The following is a 21,373-nucleotide window of genomic DNA, read 5'->3' on the forward strand; positions in this document are numbered from 1 at the left end:
TTAATAAAAAGTTATTTTTATAATTTCCTGTAATTTACTAAATCTAATGTAATGCGATTGTTTGCTAAATTGTTTAGTAAACACAATTTAAGTTTATTATTAAAAGTTTATATAATACTTGTATTGATATTAATGTTTTATATAAACACTGAAATCAAGTTTAGTATAATTACTAAAACTGACGGTGACTTCAATACAAGTCATTTACCAAAGATATCGACAACCGTTGCAAACAAATCTCGATTATTATGTTTAGTAACGACACAACCGGCAAATCATGCGACCAAAGCACTGGCAGTCAAAGAGACGTGGGGTAAGGCATGCGATATATTATACTTTGTGAGCTCAGAGATGGTACCAGAGTTGCCGGCAATACGGGTGCAATGCGAGAAATATGACCATGATCACTTGTTATGCAAAAATATTAAGGCAATACTATATGGATTAAACAAATATCGAAACCAATTTGATTGGTTCTTCAAAGCAGATGATGACACCTTTGTTATTGTCGATAATCTTAGACAACTACTCGATAAGCATAACCCGGACACTGCTATCTGGTTTGGCTGTCCTTTTGCATTGGGAGGTAATCGCAATAAAACATATCCGAGTGGAGGTTAGATTTATTTATATTAAAATTTTATAAAAATTTGAAAATTTTCAACTTTTATTTAGGAGCCGGTTATGTAAGCTATTAAATACTTTACTTAAAATTATACTGCAATTATAATTACTCGCAATATATACTAATTATATTAATTAACATTATAAAATTTGAATTGATTTATATATAATATACAAAAATAATTATTAAATTTTATGAGATATATAAAGCGAGAAACACCATTAATAAATATATTTAAAATTATAATTTTATTAAAACTATTGCCACTTGTAAAGGCTATGAGTAGACAATCAATGTATTTAATGGAAAACGCTTTAAAAAATCACACCAAATGTCGGTTTTTAAATTTGAAAAATAGGGAAACGGGTGCCGACGATGCAGAGATAGGAATGTATGATAATGTCATTGAATTAAAATTGACAAATTGTTATTAATTTTATATGATTATAATATAGTTGTCTAAATGAGCTAGGTGCTCAAATTGGTGATGAAACAGATGATAGACATTTAAAACGGTTCTTCCCATTCCCTCCAAACACTTTCATTGATAAAACAACCGGATTTTATGAGTGGTTTAATGTTTATAATGTAAATCCCGTTCAAAAGGTAAATATCAATATACAGTATTGTATATAATTAAAAAAATAATAATTATAAGTTTAATAAAATTGTAGGGATTAAATTGTTGCAGTAATACAACAATATCATTTCATTATGTGCCATCAAATGATATGTATATCTATGATTTTTTATTAAATCATTTATTTGTATATACACTATGATTTAGTAATTTATAAAATTTTCAGACAAAACTAATATTATATTATATTTTTTTATTATTATTATTATTATATATGAAATTTGTTAGCCAGATACTTGTAATTACTATTATTGTAACATATTGTTTTTATAACATGATTTTTTTTAATATAAAATAAAAAACATTTGTTAATAATTGAATGATAAAAATATTATTTAAAAAAAATATTTTTTACAACTTATCTCAAAACTAAATATATTAAATTTTAATTATGGTTCGCATAAATTTACAAGAGCTCCTATCAAAATATCAATTATTAATATTATTAATAACGAGTATAATTTTGACACTTATTTCTATATATTTATGTAATTACAATAAACTTATAATTATAAGTGAATTAAATTTATTAAATTCATTGAAAAATGTTTTGAATGACAAAACTAGTCAAAGAATATTCTGTTTAGTTGTTACACACGAAGACAATCATAAGACCAATGCAAATGCAATTAAGGAAACGTGGGGACAGAGATGTCATATTTTGATTTTCTTAAGCAATCGACAGGAGCCAAATCTACCAGCGCTTAAAATTTGGTCAAATAGTACTAAATATAGTCAATTGTGGTGTCAAAATCAAATTATTAAAAATTTAATCAATAAATATGATGGCTATTATGATTGGCTTCTTAAAGTACAGGACAACAGATATATTATAATTGATAATTTAAAACAATTTTTATCACAATATAATMCAAATAAATCCATTTGGTTTAGTAATCCTCAAGTACTCACATTTAATTTAAATAATACTTATTCTAACGCAAGTATGTAATGATTTTATATTATTAGAAACTACAAGTTTATTGAATATTAAAAATAATTAAAATTTTTACAAAATTGGTAATATATTTTAGTAACAGAATATGTAAGTATCTCTTATAACATTTAATCCTAAAATATTAATTAAATAATTTTAAAACTAAAGATTGTCAGTCACCAAGGGATCAAACAAATTGTCAAAAAGTGTGATAAATTGAATAAATGTTTAAATCAAATTCAGATAACTAATAATCAAATCCAATTGAAAAGGTATTCATAAGATTTACTATATTTTTATAAATATTTGTAAATTATTTAAATGATAATCAAATTTAGTTGTCTCAACAATTTAAACATTATGTTTGGCGATCAAAGAGATGTGTTGGGAAGGCATCGATTCATACCATTTAGCTTACAATACCTGTCAAACCATAACTCCAATATCAACAATACCGGTACTAATGAATATAAATCGGTATTTATATTATTTTAATCATTATTTTATATTTAAATGATTTCAATTTAACAAATCATAATAACAATGGATTAATTGATTTTTCAGTTTCAAGAGTCTTGTAGTAACACAAGTATATCATTCAAATGTCAGGATTTCAATGATCTGTATGTCTTCGAGCTCTTCGTTTATCATCTAAATAATCATAAATATAATTACAAAACCACAACAATTACAGCACAAGTTTAATACAAAATAAATGACATTTATTTTAATATATGAAAAATATAATAAAATTATGACAAATATTCACAGCTCTGAGTCATCTGCAGATGTCTTAAGTCTTTTTCGATGAGGTTTTGGTGCGCTTTCATTGGTTTGTTTGTAAAACCTCTGCAATAAATCAATAGACTTCTTGGCGGACAACAGTTGATAACACATGAGTTTGGGATCAGATATTAACTCATTTGTGCTAACATTATATACCGACTCATTACCGCCGAAGCGGTCATTTCGTGCGCCAAACAGCACTTGTTTTGGTCGCAAATACCGAAGCGCTCGGACACACATTAGACACGGCTCTAATGTCAACAAAACAGTAGTTTCGGCCATTATTTCGTGCAATTTGTTCATTTGAGACCCGAATTTGGCCACAATTTTGTCAATACACTCCATCTCCGCGTGTCGGGTGGCATTGCGGGTGACATTTGTCCGATTGTGACCCGTGACCAACACATGTCCATTTGGATGATCACTGGAAAATTGAACAAAAATACAGCCGACGGGTACTTCACCGCTGGCCAGACTTGTTTCGGCTGTTTTGTAACACAAGTCAATAAACTCATCACTGATTGAGTGGCCATTCATCTCAATGACCATCTCTTCGGTGATCAACAAATGTATTCAAACTTAACATAAAATTTACGCAAAATTTTAAAATGTTTTAAATTTTATTGATTTCGTTTGAATCACATGTTGTGGTCATTCATATAATACAAAATAAATTTATTATTATTTAATATATTAATTAAAATTAAGTTTAATTAATAGTTTTATTAAATTGAATAAAATATTAAAATAATTAATAAATTTATTAATAAATAAATAAATAGTAATTAAATTATAATCAAATTAATAGATAAAACGTGACGTACTTTATGTCACTAATTGTTTCATCAGTTGTCGTGCATTACATCAGAAATGGCAACAAAACAAGTCCTCAAAGTTGGCCAGTATTTGACCCGAAGTCGTCTCCGCGATAATAGCGGACAACTCGTTAATCGTTGCCAACGTCTTCATAACGTAATGGTTGCCGAGAGACCGGCCATTAATATTCCCGAAACAAAAATATCTGTTCTTCGCAATGGTATCCGAGTGGCCACTGAGGACTCGGGAATTGCCACGTGTACTGTTGGTCTGTGGATTGATGCGGGCAGTCGTTACGAGAACCGACGGAACAACGGTGTCGCACACTTTCTCGAACATATGGCCTTCAAGGGGACGACCCGTCGGACACAAACACAGTTAGAGTTGGAGATCGAGAATATGGGCGCACATCTGAATGCATACACCAGTCGGGAACAGACCGTATATTACGCCAAATGTCTGGCGAAGGACATCCCGAGAGCATTGGACATATTGGCTGACATATTGCAGAACTCAACATTTGGCGCCCAAGAGATAGAAAAGGAGAGGTTTGTGATTCTTCGTGAAATGCAAGAAGTGGAGACCAATCTACAAGAAGTGGTCTTCGATCACATGCATTCTGTAGCCTTTTATGAGTCACCCCTCGGAATGACTATATTGGGACCAAAAGAAAATATTAAAAGCATTAAACGCGAGGATCTCATTGATTATATTAAGACTCATTATAGAGGTCCACGACTTGTGGTGGCCGGTGCTGGAGGTGTCAATCATGAAGAGTTTGTTGGACTTTGTGACAAATATTTGGGAAATGCTAACCAAGAGGTGGACGCGGCTTCAGTACTAAAGCCTTGTCAGTTCATTGGCGGCGACGTTCGTCTTAAAGATGACTCAATGCCGTTGACACATGTGGCCATTGCGTTGGAATCAGTTGGTTGGGCTAATCCAGACAACATTGCACTAATGGTTGCCAATACTTTGATTGGTTCATGGGATCGATCGCTAGGCGCCGGTTCTAATTGTTCTTCATATATGGCATTATCATCCTTTGAAAATAACTTATGTCATACTTTTCAAGCTTTCAACACTTCATATAAAGATACCGGTCTTTGGGGTATATATTTCATCGCCGAAAAGCAAACATTGCCCGACTTTGTGCGGCATTTAAGAGAACAGTGGAAATTATTATGCAATGGAGTTACTGAAGAGGAAGTATCGAGAGCTAGAGACTTGTTGAAGACTAATTTGATGCTACAGTTAGACGGATCAACACCTATTTGCGAGGACATCGGTCGACAAATGCTTTGTTATGGTAGACGTATACCATTGCCTGAAATGGAGGCCCGAATCGATGCCGTTAATGTCGATATTATTAATAGAGTTTGTAGTAAATATATAATCGGTAAGAATCCAGTGGTCGCAGTGGTTGGACAGACAGATGGTTTGCCAAACTATGACACTATTAAAGCTCAAGTGACCGGTTTATAACATCTGTTGTCATTGTTTTTTGTTAGCAAATAGTTTAATGTAAATAATGAATTTAAATATACTTTTGACAATCTTTTATTGATTATCGCTAATAGTTTTCAAATTGTTTGCTATTAATAAATTCAATAATTTATAAACATAAATTTAAAATAAAATTTATTGCTGACTTTAAATACAATTTTTTAAATAGATTTAATAGACATTTTAATTATAAATCTACTTTTTTAACAATAATATTGTTTTTGACTAACAAAAAATACAATATAACCCTATGATGACAATTGACCACTACTTGTGTGTATGTCATGAGTGGGGATCACTTGACTTTCTTTGTTGATTTGGCCGAATTCATCTGTTTGTCCACTTCGTTGAACAGTTTGGACGGCTTTTTCTGTACATAATGATTGAATGCCTCATAACCAACTACACCAGCAATTGTGCCCAAAACAAAACAAACTGAACCTTTGCCCATAACTTTCCTCAACTATCAATCAATTTAACCGATAATATTAAAGTATTTTGTTTGGTTTGTTTAGTGCTGGTATTTAAAACTACAATAACTGTAATAATTATAGTATTTATTAAACTATTCATTTGGTGTTAATTCAAATTGAATAACATTACGTGCAAACAATTACCGATATATTAAATAAAAAATTTTGAATCAAAAATGTTTATTAATTTCTTAATTATTGAAATATTAAGACTAAATGTCAAACAATTAATTATAAGACAAYTGTTTAACGCTTTCGTCTCAATTGTAACATTTGCCTTCGGCGCCAATTTGCCCGTCGGGAACCACCAATTACTTTACTGTAGCCGTGGCCACGTCCTCCCAATCCGCGGTGTTTCTTACCAGCGCTGGTTAATCCTCTAAGTTCACGATGTTTCTGAGTTGGGGCACAAATCCAGTTGACTTTAGGATCACGTCTGATGGCTTTGTGGTGCGGATCGATACAAATCACTTCAAAATACTTGAAGCACGAGTCCTGTGTCACCCAATATGAACCCAAAACACGCAACGCTTTGGCCACACGTCTACCGACTCTCTCTTCGGCAATCGCTTGATGATTACGACGTGGTTTCAATTCATTCACGCCGTGATTCTTGGGTTTACCATAAGTGGCACCTAATTGTCAAAACTCATTATTAGTACCGCAAACTCAATCAAATGTGAATTTATCATCACCTTTGGGCACCTGCTTCTTGCGTCCACCGCGTCGTATACGCACTCTATAGATAACGAAACCTTGTTTGGCCCGATAACCAAGTCTGCGGGCCTTTTCGGTTCTGGTCGGTCGCGGACACCGATGAATGACATTCAGTTGCCTGTATTGCCAACAACGGAGCCGAAGCAGGAATCGCATCACATCTGACTGTTTGTGTCGCCAGATCTCTTGTATATACTTATATGCGCCCATCTCTGAGGTCAGTGATCGGCGGATCGGCACTCAATCCCAGACAATGTAATGACCAAAACAATTGATCCAATGATTGTGTCCAATGAAAGACACGTTAGACTCGTATTGAAGTGTTTTACTAAAGGAAAGGGAAGTTCACTGATGTTTGTCGTTGTCATAGAAACACACTTCACATGTTTGGCTCCAGTCGTTCATAAAGAACGTACACTTTTGTCGATAGTTTTGATTATTATTTAATTATTAATTAATGATAAATAAAATTATATGAATTATACAAAAATATTATGATTTTTTTTTAATTTTTAAAATAATGTTAATTTCTACTATTAATTATACAATTTTAACAAATTAAAAAATTATACATAAATTGGAAAATTGATTTTATTAAATTAATTAGATTATTTAAATAGTAGTATATAATTTATCATTTTGTAAATTTATATTTGTATTATAAGTTTTACTTTTTTATAATATGTGTTGTATATATAAAATATATTTTAAAATTTTTATAATAATAAATTATATTTATAGTACAAAAAATATTTGACTTAATCTATAAAATCAATTTCAATAGTATTTATAATCTCGAATTAGTAATACTTTTTTGCTACAAAAGTATAGTTCATTTAATGTCTCAACCAATTAATAATAATTATTAATTTATGTTAATTAAAGTCATTTATAAAATTTTTATCATTATTAATAGTGTATAATATTATTTAAAATTAAATTAATTTATTATAAAATATTCAAAATATTTATCTAAGCAATTTATTAAATAGATAATAAAAATTTATATAAGGAAAGTTATAAGTTAACATTTTTATAATTTAATAAAAAATAACTATTAGTTTAAATAATAAAATAGTTAAATAATTTACCATTAATTTAATCATATTGAATAATATGTGATTTGTCAATATATATTAATATATATATATTACTTAAATATATTCAATAATTTAATTTAAATATTTTTTGTATAATTTTTTATTATAAAAAATCATTTTATTATAATTATAACAAAATAAATGTTTTTTCTATTTTATCTTTTAGTAAATTTTGGTATTTGATTTAAATTATAAATGAGAAAAAAATGCATTACTGTTTGATAATATAAATATAAATTATATATCATTCTACTATATAAATATCTATACTTTATATTTTATATAAATATACATAAATGTATTATAAATAGAGTACTGTATATTAAACATGAAATGTGATTATAATTTTGATTCTTAATTCAAGTGGAAATAACAACTAAACACATAAAACAAGAGACTAAAAATGGATAAAATAAAAATAAAATTTCTTTAAATATTAACCTCTAATGCATTGCATTGTAACATCCATTAAAGCATTTTATTTTAATGCCATTAAATATTTGTCTATTGAATTAAACATGTTTTTTGATCAATAATTTTAAAGAATATGTATTACATGAATATCTATTTTGCATTTTGATTATAAAAAGATATCCTTAAAAATGAATGAATGAATGAATGAGTAAATGAAAAGATAAAACCAATGAATAAGTGAAAGACTATAATATGAATATTACAGTAATTGTGTGAATAATTGTCTCATCTTTTTTACTCAACATTTAACTTAAATATTATTTGAATGAATAGTATATTGATTGGAAGCGGCGCCTAAAAGACTACAACCGATACTACAAATACAACACACAAACAACAAAAAAGTACAATATTTTAGATGATTTACGTAATGGTTGTGCACTAGACTTATAGTGGAAAAGGATGTTTGAGAAACACATTACATATCGGCTATAGTTTGCTGAAGAAAACATTAAACGACACTAACATAACATGTATTACTTTGACATCACTTTTAGACAAACCATTTAATGTCCGACACATACTATTTGATAGCTTGAATGCACTTGAGATACATAATAATTGTTATAATTATTATAAATTAGTTAAATTTAAAATTAAATTGATAACTTTCTATTAATAATCTTACTACTACTGTATATTTATATTTATATTAAGTATATTTATTATAACATAAATTATATTAATAATTTTTTTATAACTTTATTAATATTTAAAAATGATTTTGTTTTTATTTATTTAATTTTTTATAATTCATAATAATAAAATTGATTATTATATATAATAGTCTATAAAAAGTAATAATATATATATATATTATTATAATCTATCATTTCACTATAGACAATTAATTTTTCTACAACAATTTAACAATATATATATATATATATATATACAACAAATACAACATAATATGTAAACATTTGATTTAAAAGATTTTAATTAGTTTGAAGTCATTTTAATGGATACTTTAATTGAATAAATATAAGTCGATATATATTTGAACTGTATATATATAATATTAAATATATATAAAAGTACAGTATATATTGTATAATGTTTGTATAAATTTATAAAGTCTAACACCAAGTTGTATGACGTCAACGATATCTTGATTTTTATTTCATTCATTGTCTATCAACTAAAACTTTAGTTGTATTTATGTTTGAAATAAAAGTAAATTTGATTAAATGGGTCCAAATGTTTAGCATTTAATTTATAAATAGAGAGAAAGAATTCACTTTCTCATAAATATACAAAAAATTTGTATTAACTATATTTAACCCGAAAACCCATAGTTTTACTCCATTCACGCAAACAGTTACTAAACATTTTAGTTTTTCTTTGCAATTCATTTACTTATTTAGTCAAAATGTGATGAGATTTACTAAAAATGAATTCTCAAAAGAAAATTATTGATTCCTATTTTTATAGACAATCAATTTATTGACCAAAAATAAAATCAAACATAGCTTTGACTATTGAGTTGAAGAGCACCGGGTGGTCGAGTGATTGAGAATCCTAATGATGAATCTCACCTCTCAAATAAAACATTAAATTAAACCAATTTATTACTTAGAAGGATAGGTATCAAATGTTATAAATTTTTTTAGTTTTGTTAATATTTTTGTTAATTTAAAAATTAAAAGTTGACAGTTTTTTATAAAATAATTTTATATTTATGAATTTATTTTATATAATCTAAATGTAGTTTAAATAAAATGTTATAAATAAATTATAAATAATTTTAAGATAATTATTATGTATATTTACAAAAATCTCTATTTCAAAAAATAAATATCAATAATTAAATACAGATGTTTTAGTATAGATATTTAAATATATAAAATTAAGACAGTTTTGGAAAATAAATTTTTTAGATAACCTAATAAAACATTCAGTGTATTAGACACTCTTAGTGTAATTTTCGTAGGCTTTTTGATAAATTTATATTAAGAAAGCTTTCAATGAATTTATATTCATATATTATAAATATAAAGTTTACAAAAATTCTGTTCACTAAATCCTATTGAGAGTTTCGACATAAACACAACAACAGAAGCAAAAAACATACAAAAAACTTAGGGATTGGAGTGAAAATAGACGACAATTTTCAAGTATTAGTCCTCATAAATATATCATCGACTTAGCCATCAATGCGCTGACAACTAGAGAGCACAGGGAAGGCATTAGTATTACTGTAATGAAAGACTAGACGACTCTCGATGTGATTGATATAACATCAAGTCATACGACTATTTGTATATTTTTTCTTCAAAAACTTAACTAAACATTCTTAATGGTGTCTATTGTATCTATAAATAACAACTAATTATAGTTATAATTTTTTATTAGTTATCTAACTTTGGATTATATATATATTTTATTTGACTTAATTTTGTAATTTTCTGTATATTAAAGACTTTTTATAAATTAAATAAAAGTGATATATTTGAACATAAAGAAAATCCATGACATGAATTGGGATAAGATATCAACATTAACTGTTAATATAACTTATGAAAAGATAGACATAAAATAATATTATCAAAAAAATTGTAATTTCTTGCAATTTGTTATATATTTATTTGTTTTATTTCATTACTTGTAGCTATATATATATATATTTGTATTTTGGTTATGTAAAGACTGTATTTGTTTGACCAAATGATGAATTACATTATTAATAGATAAATCATTGCGAATAATATAACCAAATATTATATAGAGTATGTATTTACATAATAATGATAACAATAGTGTAGTACAAGTAGGGTTCGATTAAATTCCCTCATTTTATATTCCAAAAGTTCCTTTTTTTCCTTTCCCTAGGAATTTCTAATGAATTTATTTCCTTGATCCATTACCTATTCAACCATAAACAACACATTCTATTATGATGTTTAAAAAACAAATATTAGCTTAAACTGTATTTTGAGTGGTATTGAAAAATACTATCACTAAGTTTATTAATTTTAAATTAATTTTTCAATATTTAAGTTTTTGCATTATTTTTTGTAATAATTAGAGTTCGGACAACGTTCCCAGAGAGGGAAGTTCCTTAAGAAAATATCAATATTTTCCGGAAAAAATTGGAAGGATTTTATTTGGAAACTTCCCTCTTTTATAAAGTTCCTCGAATTACAATATATTCTGTGTGTAATCTAAAATTAATGTACATTTGCAATACACAGCTATTGAGATAATATTAATTTAMTTAAATGTTAAATTGAATTAAATGAATTGAATTGATTGTAATTAGTTTATTACAAATATTAATAAACAATTTTATAATATAATTTTTACTATTAAACAGAATTAATAAAATATCTCATTCTTAGAAAATATAATAATAAATAAAAAAAATGATAATTAAAATGTAATAATACTAATATCAATAAATATATTTTAATTAGAAATATCATTTTATTAGAAATAGTAAGATTTAATAAACGATTACAAATTCATAACTGTATAATTATACTAACAATTGAAAATTCTTTATATTTATTGGTATATAAATTACTACCTTTTTATTTTGTTTACTATTTATATTTATATTATATATCTTATATAAGTATAAGTAAATTAGTTATAAAAAATATTTCATTTTAGAATAAACTAATTAATAAAATAATCAAAAAACAAATAAGATATTTGTATTTATTTACAGTAAGTGTTTTGTTTATTACAGTAAAATCAAATAATCAAATCTGCAATTTTAATAAAATAAATAAAGAATATATAACCAAATCTTATTTTGTTACAAATAATTAACTTATTATAAACAATTTTTAGGCGTTGTATATAAAATTAATTAATTAATTATATAAATTTATTTAAATTATAAAATTTAAAAATTTTGATATTAGAAGTGCTAACCATATAAGTACTAATCCAAAAAAATGTGTTTAACACTATTATCATTAATTAATTAAAATAATATAATTTGTCAGAAATATTAAATTTATTTTTAAAATAACTAAATTATTATCACTAGTTGTAATAAATATTATAGTTTGTTTAATTTAATAATACAAATTATAAAATGTTGGCATTAATTTTAGTAAATTAACAATAGATTTCCAAAAACTTATTTAAAAAATTTTCGAAAATGTCAAATAAATAACAATAAAATAGTTAAGTTAAAAAATAAATATTTAAATATAAATTATTTTCTAAAACATAAAATTAATATAAAGTGCTTATGTATTGAATTACATTCTACATTAAACACTTGTATTATTAATATTTAATAGCAATAACATTAATCTTATATTTGATTATCAATTATTATATAATTTGTTATTATATTTGTACTTTGAAATTGATTAGTTTAAAATATGTATCATATAATGCAGATAATATAAATTATTGAGTAATTACTAAAATTCTCAATTGTAATGTGAAAAACAATGATATTTATCAATTAATGACAGAAAAGTATAAAAAGAGAGACACAATGGGATGAAAAGCAAATAAATCTGTTTTAATATAAATACTGTATTAAACAAATAAATAAAACATTGACTATTAATACCATAATACTAATCATGAAGTTTTCATTGATATTTGTTATTATATTTATAGCTTTACGAGTTGAGGCCGACATGAATGCCGGTGCCAAACACCGATGCGAAGAGTATACGTCCATCTTTGAGAACGACACCATTGAACTACAGTACGATTACTGTGAGAACATTGACGACGGACGCGGATTCACGTCAGGTCGCGCCGGCTTTTGCACGGGAACGGGGGATGCCGTTGAAGTGGTCAGAAAATACACACATCAAAAATCAGACAATCCTTTAGCCAAATACTTACCAGAATTGGAAAGATTAGCTAAAGAAGGTAGTGATGATGTCAGCAAACTCGGAGGTTATTGCAAAGCATGGCAACAGTCAGCTAAAGACTCGGCTTTTCGTAAAGTTCAGGACGATATCAGCGATGAAACCTATTATAGGTATACATATTATTTTAATTAAAATATTTAATAAATAACTTATAATAATAATAATACGTAACTTTGTGTGTAAAATATGTAATTTTCCAGACCAGCCATAAAACACGCACAGACAGCTGGTGTCAAATCACAGTTAGGTATGTGTGCTTTCTATGACTGTATCATTCAACACGGAGACGGTGATGACCAGGACTCGATCAATGCCATCATCAAGAAGACACACGGAGGTCATGTCAGTGGCGATGAAAAGTCATGGCTCAAAGATTTCTTGAAAAATAGAAGAGCAGATCTCATGGACCCTCACGACAAAGACACCAGAGATGAATGGAGACAATCAGTAGATAGAGTGGACGCTATGGTTAAACTGTTGGACGCCGGAAACATGGACTTTAAGGGACCCATGCATATCAAGACACCTAACCACGATGCTACCATTCCTGCTTAAAGTCAATTAATAAACATTTACTACACATATGCATATATTTATACAAATTAAATGCATATATATTGTAATATCTCAAATAATTTACTTTAAAATAAAACTAAGTTTTCTTTAATGTATTTAATTTTTATTTATCTCTACACTATTTTTTCAATTCTAATGATATAAATGAAATGAAATATGTGATATTTTATGATTATATTGTTTTTAAAATTAAACTCGTTTTTTAAAAATTCATAAAACGTCCGCTAATATTATTTTATAAAACAATATTACAATTCATATAATGTTTTTATATAAAATAATATTACATTTTGTTATCACGACTTTCACATTTACTTAAAAATAAAATTAATTTTAATTCAATAGATATAACTGTCACTATCATTTTATTTTATTTTTTATTAAAAAAAGTTTTTAAATACATCTTTTCAATAGAAAAATATTTCATTTAATTGGTTAATATAATGAATTAGTATTTATAAATATTTTAAGCCAATGGATATATTATTATTAAAAATCAATATTATATTAAACATAATATTCAATAAAATGGTTTCAAACTAATACATTGAAATCTTAATCTTTTTAACTCTTAGTTTAAATAAAATATAATAAATCATAATTTAACATAATAAATTTGATTGATTATTAAAAAGCATAATGTTAAGCGATATTTAATATGTTAAAATTTTTTTGAATGTGCAATTTTATTGTTATACAATAATAAAAAATATGCAATTTTATAATATTATATAATTCTTTATATTTAAATAACTTAGAATACAATATGAATAACATTATACTATACTATATTCAGTAATATATTAAGTCTTAATTTATTTTTTAAAAAACATTTATGAACCTTTGATACTAATTGATATTAGTTGTGTTATAATTTCCAATAAATTGTGTATTAATATAGTAAATAATATATAATAGTTCATAATTAGCAGGTATACATTATCAGTTTAAAGATTATAAATAATACTATTGATAATATAATAGTAATACTACCCTTTTATTTATGTACTTTATACTGGATTTTCTATTTTTTATTGATATATAATATAATCAATAATATAATAAAGCATTTTCAGACGAACTCCACCTAAATTTATTTATTAATTAATTTAAAAATAATAATTAGTATTTTAAAAAAAATAAAAAATTCATAAAAATAAATAAAACATTTAAAATGTTATTAAAATTAAATGTATGTATAATAAACTCAACTTTTCTAATGTATTGTAACAAATGAAAAGCGTATGAAAAAGCATATCATTTTATTAAGCATTACTCTTAAGTGTCTATTATACTCATATCTCTCTCTAATTTTCCATAAACTGATAAATTGATAAAATTTTGTTATTTTGACGTCATTTTTTAATTTTGTTTAATAATAAAATCTATATTGTTTTAAAAATATTTCTACAGTTTATACTACATTTATATACCAAAATTCAAAAAATCCTAACACACAGACAGATAGACAGAAATATAGAATTCAGACATATGTACTCATTTAAGATTAACATAAATAATCAAAAATATATAATCATTAATTACTATTTTAGTAATATTTAGTATATTATTCAATATTATATTTCAGTATTATCACTTTAATAACTAACAATTGCTCAAAAAATTACATTATCAATGATAACTATTGTATGGGTATATTATGTGTAATAGAGGTGTACTGTATTAGATCTCTATAATTATTAAAAATTTAATTGATATAGGTAAAATAGATTTAATTTTGTTAAATAATTAAAATGATTTTTAATCTATGAGATTATATAATCTAATTATTATACTATTATAAACTTATAATGAATTTTTTCTATATTACTTGTTACTGATTGCAAAATTTTAAATAATGTAAATTTAATGTAAATAACTTTAAAAATTTAAACTATAAATATTTTATAATTATTTAAATAATATAAAATAAATGAGTAAATTAATTTAAATAATTGATAAAAATGATAAAAATGATTTAGGCTGGTATAATAGCATCGTGGTTAGGTGTATGCACTTTAATAGGTCCATCAAAGTCCATGTTATTATCATTAAGAATAGGAATCATAGCATCGACTCTATCTACTGACTCAGCCCATTGATCTCTGGTGTCGGGATCTTCTGCGTGAGTTAACACATATCGTCTATTTTTAAGGAACTCTTTAATCCATGWTTTCTCATTGCTGTCTACGTGTCCACCCATTGTTTTCTTGATTATAGGACCAATTGAATCACCTGAATCTCCATCTCCGTGTTGTATAATACAGTCATAGAGCGCACATTTACCTAAATTTGTTTTAAGACCGGCTCTATCAGCTCTTTCCATGGCTGGTCTAATTAATAAAGAAGTTTAAATTAAAAAATAATTAAAACATTTTAACAAATAATAGTATATATATAATAATAATAATAATACCTATAATAAAGTTCATCACTTATGTCGTCTTGTATTTTGCGAAATAGTTGATCATTAGCTGACTGTTGCCATGCTTTGCAATAACCTCCGAGTTTGCTGACATCATCACTACCTTCTTTAGCTAATCTTTCCAATTCTGGTAAGTATTTGGCTAAAGGATTGTCTGATTTTTGATGTGTGTATTTTCTGACCACTTCAACGGCATCCCCCGTTCCCGTGCAAAAGCCGGCGCGACCTGACGTGAATCCGCGTCCGTCGTCAATGTTCTCACAGTAATCGTACTGTAGTTCAATGGTGTCGTTCTCAAAGATGGACGTATACTCTTCGCATCGGTGTTTGGCACCGGCATTCATGTCGGCCTCAACTCGTAAAGCAATTAATACAATAACAAATATAAGTGAAAACTTCATTGTTTTAATTTATTGTATAATTCTCATATACTGTATGATCAGAATACGCTTTTATACAAATTCACAAAAAATAATTTTTATTGATTTAAGTCAATAAAAATTTATTATAATATTAAAGAAATTAATTATTGAAAAACTAATTAATTAATAAAAAAGTGTGTAAAATAACATAAGAACAAGTGTTAAGTTGTTATTTACAGTATAATACTGTATAAAATACATAAATCCAGGGTTTTTTAAAAAAAACAGATGTCTGGTTGTCTATTGTTATAAATTAATATTGTAAAGTTTTATCAAATTTTAATAAATCACATTGTTTATTACAAAATACTAAATTAATTTTTCATTTAATAAATTATTGATTATGTTTAATATTTTATATAATGTTTTAATATTAATACATTTTTAAATTCATTTACTTTAATTGTAAATAAATTGTTACTTTTTTGTGATTTATTAGTATAGATTATTTTACTTAATATAATAAAACTGTATATAAAAATAATAACAATAATAATATACGAGTAAATTATAGATAAGTTGATTGTGTAAAGATTTGATACAAATCACCATAAGTTGCATTTATTAACGAAATAGTAGATAAAAAAGTATATTTTATGTAGGATTTGATTCATAATATTTGTAAATTTTTATATGATTTACATCACAAGTTTTATTTATATATACATTTGTTTTATTGAAAATTTTATCGTTAAAAGTGCTTAAATTACATACAAATGAACTGCAATTGAAATTCTTATCAAAATTTCAAATATAATTTTTATTTCAAGTAAAGATTATCTACTCTATTGTAGATATATTGTTACAAATTTGGATTTAATTTGTAAAAAGTCACAACAATTAGTGGTATCCAATTGAATCTTTTAAATTAATTTCAAAAACAGTCAATAAATTAGTAAATTCATATACAGAAAGACATTACTTATAATAAATTATTGGGAAATAGTTGTGTGTTATTATTATTATAATTTATAAAAAGCATATGTTATATCATACTAACATACAATATAATAATAATACATTAATAATGGGTAAAAATTAAAATGTTCATGATCATTTAAGTACAATACATGCTATGAATTTCATTAAATTTATCCATCTTTGAGATAAATAGTTGTTCTATAGTTTAGATTTACTGATATTATTGTCAGTACATTCATATGAGTTATTTCAATAAAATTAATAAATTGACGGTATTTAAGGGTAATGTTCTTCAATATGGGTAAAGTCTGGTCCAAAACTCAACTGCAAATGTTTTTTCATTACAATTAATTTTAGTAAATTTTGTCTACCATTATCTCCTCAGTCAACCGTCCGTCACAATATAATTTTTAAAATATTATAATTTTATGAAAATAATACTTGAATGAGAAATCATTGAAATTTTAAAAAAGATAATCAACAATAAATTGATTTGTTCTATGAATTATTCAAATGTAAAGACAAGTTATAGTTTATATTAGATTAAAATATTGTGTAGAATAAGAGCAGATTGTATTACTGAACAATCTTACAATTGGTACTATAATTGTAAATTGATGTATGAATTGAATTATTTTTGAGAATAATTTTATTTTTCTTAATTCATAACAAATTGAGATCAAGAAATATTCTGTGCATTAAATTATTCCAATCAAACAAAATATTATAAGTAAATAAATGTATTGAAAATGTTGTTTAAAAATTTATATTACTTCACATCAATAGTCAATGTAATAATAATGCAACAAAGTTTTGTTAAATACTTTTCCTATTCATATCAGTTTTAATTTGAAAAAATAATAGTTATTTATTTGTTATTTGTTTACTCAAAGTTTAAATTGTCTTATATGTGTTTAAATAAATTTACAAAAGTTTTACAACTATTGTATATATGATAATAAAGTACATCAATGAATGATAGTAACAAAACAGTTGATTATAACGTTAGCTTCGATTCAATAGTAAAAGCATTCAATTGAAAATCAATTTTCTATTGAATACAAATCTAATTTCACTTTCCTTTTAATAGTCTTTCACTATTTATTTTTGGCTAAAATGAAAATTAGATTTTATTTTGTTTTTACTCTCACTATAAATATTGAGTTTAGTCTTAAGTATTTGGCTTTTGATAAATTGATTTTATTGTCCGATTAAACTTAATGAACATCTAAACAATAAACATACTCTTATTTTTTATTTTTTAAATGACATATTTTTTATTTTCTGTAATTTACTTTAATTTTATTTGCTTCAGCAATAATGATAATAAATAGAAAAAATTATGACAATTATGACAAATTCCAATTACATATAAAATTTAAATAAATAAATGAATATAGTTTTTATAAATTAATTAAAATTATTTAATTGATGACACGGATCGATAACAATATCATTAATTGTTATTTTTATTGTCAGTAAACAAACAAATAAACAGTTGACAAATAAAAAGAACTTTTTAGAAAATTTCTAAACAAAAATTTTGTTTGAAATCCTTATTTTAATTTTTGTTTTCTCGATATTTGTTATATTGTAATACCTTATAATTATGGATACTATGTTAACTAAATAATAATTAATTATAATAAACTTAATAATAATAATATTATACTCTAATTTATATTTAATGTTTATATTTATATTAGTCCATTTTATTACTTATTTTGRTTTTTAATTTTAATTTTTAGTCATTATAGTTAATCAAAAATAATTGAATTATAAGTATAATTTTACAAAAATTATAATTATTATAAAATAACATAATTATATTTATAGAAATATTTCTTTTGTATTTGTAGTGTATAGTAAAATTTTTATTGGAATTTGTCCTAAGAAATTTTCTAGAAATTTCCATTTCTAACTCATTTCTATTGCTAGTGTTTTAAATGTTTAACATTTCTAACAAACAGTGCAATCGATGAGATATTTATGGTCTACCGATTTAGTCCACAAGGTATGAGATTAACTATAACTTAACTTTATTTCAATTTGTCATTGAACAAACAATAAATAAAAATGTAATGAAAATAACTATATTAGAACTGTATATACGTTTATACAGTATGTATAATAATAGTTATGCCAATGGCTAATAAAACACTGTGTACTTTAAATAAATTCATTGCATTTTATACAATCTACTATTAACTTAAGTATACAGTATTGTATATTTTATATATAACTAACACTTTATATACTGTACTTAATCAAATTAACTTGATGATAAACCACTTTGAATGATGTTTATTGCATCTATAATAAATATTATAAAAATCATAAAATTAAACAAATATTTAGGTCACTTATCATTTTTCCATTTATATTAATAAATGAAATCATATTAAAACAACATAATTTTATTTCTAAAAACATTTAATCTATTTGCAAAATAGTTAAAAATTATTTTATGTCTAAAACCAGACAAAAATTTAAAATTATATTTAAAAATTACTATAATTTAATGATAAATAATAATAAATATCTCTTTAATTATATTATACTAAATATGAGTTAAGATACTATATGTTAAATTAAATACAGTTTGTTCTTATATACCATGTTGTTAAAAATGTTTATATGTTAAAATATGTTAAAAACTAAAATATAGTTTTCAATAAACAATGATGATTTTACGTGATATAATAATAAATATAATTATTATTTAGATATATTTAGAAAAGAGTATCAACAATATATTTAGCTAAATTATATTATTATTTTTATAGTTGTATTGTAGATATAGTAATTTACAGTATTGTAGTTATATTGTATTGTATATACAATATATTGAATATTATACAGTAGTATATAGTATTAAATATGGATTTATATTTAGGTATATCTGATATTTTATTTTATATGAAAAGTCATAACCAATAAATAAATGACTCTCGAGTTAACTTATAAGAGACAAGTAACGTATAGTGTATGTTATATACTGTGATTATGTTATAACCTAAATTATGTATTATATTATGTAATATATAATGTGAAACACAAATGAATTATTAATAAAATTGATTTGTTGTTAAGATTTAATAGACAACTAGTAAAAGCCGAGTGTATTCATGTATTTGGATAATATGCTTACCATTTAAATAATTGATTATTTCAAATCATTTAATTGATTTTTACATAAATTTTATGTCAAAGAGATTTATTAATATTTAGATAAAATTTAGGAAAGCATTGCCTCAACACTTCATACTAATTAATTAATTAATTAAAAATAAAAAAAGTAAAAGTTATAGGTTTGAAAGTTTTAGTTATATTGTTAGTTATTATGTAAAAATTGCACTAAAATTTTAAATTTAAGAAATTAATACTTAAATCATTTTAAAATTAAAAAAAATAATTATTATATATAATAACTAATATTTTTATATCAATAATAGCTTACATCATGAAATATTTATAATAAATTTTATTTTGATAGATATTTCGGTTGAAAAAGTAATGAATAATACAAATAATATTTATATGAAAAAGATTGTGTAATTGATTGATAATATTCAGTAATACATCAATACAAATATAATTTAGACCAAACTGTATATTGCTTTATATTGTATTTGTATAATTACTCACTATTATTGATATTACAAATGTATTAACTTATCATTTCTCCCACTCAATAGTTAGTCGATATAATTGTCAACAAAAATGTAATTTCTATTGTAATTCTAACTTATAAGCAAAGCATAACATTTGCCATTTATGAACTTAATTGAGTTATCAATAAAATTAATAATTATTATTGAATGCTTTATGTTAATAAATGCACATAATTGGACTATTATTAGCGTAGTTTATAATAGCATTGAAATTTTGTCAATTTGCTAGATAATATTTTATTTAAGTTTTATTTAATTATAAAAAATGCACGATAAATTTTTTACAATAAAAAATTTATTGACCTCTCACTTTTAACGTTTTCATGTTTATTTGATGTTTTTTTTATTATTATTGTTTTATTAAATAAATAAAATAACTTATCAGTTATCTATCATCACTATCTCAATATATTTTTTCTAATAAAATA

The 21,373-nt window shown here is 24.2% G+C and overlaps 6 protein-coding genes across 6 annotated transcripts; 3 read left to right on the top strand and 3 right to left on the bottom strand.

The window, feature by feature from the left end:
* Nucleotides 1-132: 132 nt before the first annotated feature.
* On the top strand, nucleotides 133-2,697 carry LOC128961579 (glycoprotein-N-acetylgalactosamine 3-beta-galactosyltransferase 1-like). Its single transcript, XM_054307831.1, has 7 exons — nucleotides 133-616; nucleotides 676-686; nucleotides 901-1,016; nucleotides 1,081-1,231; nucleotides 1,300-1,380; nucleotides 2,446-2,474; nucleotides 2,541-2,697. Exons 1-7 carry the CDS (start codon nucleotides 133-135, stop codon nucleotides 2,695-2,697), a joined length of 1,029 nt encoding a protein of 342 aa, XP_054163806.1.
* A 109-nt stretch (nucleotides 2,698-2,806) lies between these two features.
* Nucleotides 2,807-3,641, bottom strand: LOC128961276 (tRNA-specific adenosine deaminase 2-like). The gene is made up of 2 exons (XM_054307494.1): nucleotides 2,972-3,641; nucleotides 2,807-2,853 (listed from the first exon to the last, which is right to left on the bottom strand). Exons 1-2 carry the CDS (start codon nucleotides 3,535-3,537, stop codon nucleotides 2,850-2,852), a joined length of 570 nt encoding a protein of 189 aa, XP_054163469.1. The 5' UTR covers nucleotides 3,538-3,641; the 3' UTR covers nucleotides 2,807-2,849.
* A 172-nt stretch (nucleotides 3,642-3,813) lies between these two features.
* LOC128960848 (mitochondrial-processing peptidase subunit beta-like) lies at nucleotides 3,814-5,887 on the top strand. The gene has a single exon (XM_054306984.1). The coding sequence runs from the start codon at nucleotides 3,859-3,861 to the stop codon at nucleotides 5,287-5,289; it is 1,431 nt and encodes a 476-aa protein (XP_054162959.1). The 5' UTR covers nucleotides 3,814-3,858; the 3' UTR covers nucleotides 5,290-5,887.
* Nucleotides 5,888-5,934: 47 nt separating this feature from the next.
* On the bottom strand, nucleotides 5,935-6,885 carry LOC128960849 (60S ribosomal protein L15-like). The gene is made up of 2 exons (XM_054306985.1): nucleotides 6,479-6,885; nucleotides 5,935-6,418 (listed from the first exon to the last, which is right to left on the bottom strand). Exons 1-2 carry the CDS (start codon nucleotides 6,708-6,710, stop codon nucleotides 6,030-6,032), a joined length of 621 nt encoding a protein of 206 aa, XP_054162960.1. The 5' UTR covers nucleotides 6,711-6,885; the 3' UTR covers nucleotides 5,935-6,029.
* Nucleotides 6,886-12,545: 5,660 nt separating this feature from the next.
* LOC128961053 (chitosanase-like) lies at nucleotides 12,546-13,533 on the top strand. The gene is made up of 2 exons (XM_054307260.1): nucleotides 12,546-13,037; nucleotides 13,128-13,533. Exons 1-2 carry the CDS (start codon nucleotides 12,628-12,630, stop codon nucleotides 13,480-13,482), a joined length of 765 nt encoding a protein of 254 aa, XP_054163235.1. The 5' UTR covers nucleotides 12,546-12,627; the 3' UTR covers nucleotides 13,483-13,533.
* A 1,931-nt stretch (nucleotides 13,534-15,464) lies between these two features.
* LOC128961284 (chitosanase-like) lies at nucleotides 15,465-16,374 on the bottom strand. The gene is made up of 2 exons (XM_054307501.1): nucleotides 15,920-16,374; nucleotides 15,465-15,836 (listed from the first exon to the last, which is right to left on the bottom strand). The coding sequence occupies exons 1-2, from the start codon at nucleotides 16,327-16,329 to the stop codon at nucleotides 15,482-15,484; spliced, it is 765 nt and encodes a 254-aa protein (XP_054163476.1). The 5' UTR covers nucleotides 16,330-16,374; the 3' UTR covers nucleotides 15,465-15,481.
* Between the last annotated feature and the right edge of the window lie 4,999 nt (nucleotides 16,375-21,373).

Source organism: Oppia nitens, unplaced genomic scaffold, assembly GCF_028296485.1.
Source record: "Oppia nitens isolate AA-2021 unplaced genomic scaffold, nextdenovo-longstitch-racon4-pilon3 scaffold5_pilon_pilon_pilon, whole genome shotgun sequence".
Lineage (NCBI taxonomy): Eukaryota > Metazoa > Arthropoda > Arachnida > Sarcoptiformes > Oppiidae > Oppia > Oppia nitens.

Excerpts from the sequence above, each read along its gene's own strand:
- LOC128960848 (XM_054306984.1), top strand. The coding sequence starts at position 3,859 with ATGGCAACAAAACAAGTCCTCAAAGTTGGCCAGTATTTGACCCGAAGT.
- LOC128961053 (XM_054307260.1), top strand. The coding sequence starts at position 12,628 with ATGAAGTTTTCATTGATATTTGTTATTATATTTATAGCTTTACGAGTT. Across the intron at positions 13,038-13,127 it reads AGCGATGAAACCTATTATAG|ACCAGCCATAAAACACGCAC; the intron begins GTATACATATTA and ends GTAATTTTCCAG.
- LOC128960849 (XM_054306985.1), bottom strand. The coding sequence starts at position 6,710 with ATGGGCGCATATAAGTATATACAAGAGATCTGGCGACACAAACAGTCA. Across the intron at positions 6,419-6,478 it reads CAAGAAGCAGGTGCCCAAAG|GTGCCACTTATGGTAAACCC; the intron begins GTGATGATAAAT and ends TTTGACAATTAG.
- LOC128961579 (XM_054307831.1), top strand. The coding sequence starts at position 133 with ATGTTTTATATAAACACTGAAATCAAGTTTAGTATAATTACTAAAACT. Across the intron at positions 1,017-1,080 it reads GACGATGCAGAGATAGGAAT|TTGTCTAAATGAGCTAGGTG; the intron begins GTATGATAATGT and ends ATTATAATATAG. Across the intron at positions 1,232-1,299 it reads ATGTAAATCCCGTTCAAAAG|GGATTAAATTGTTGCAGTAA; the intron begins GTAAATATCAAT and ends ATAAAATTGTAG.
- LOC128961276 (XM_054307494.1), bottom strand. The coding sequence starts at position 3,537 with ATGGTCATTGAGATGAATGGCCACTCAATCAGTGATGAGTTTATTGAC.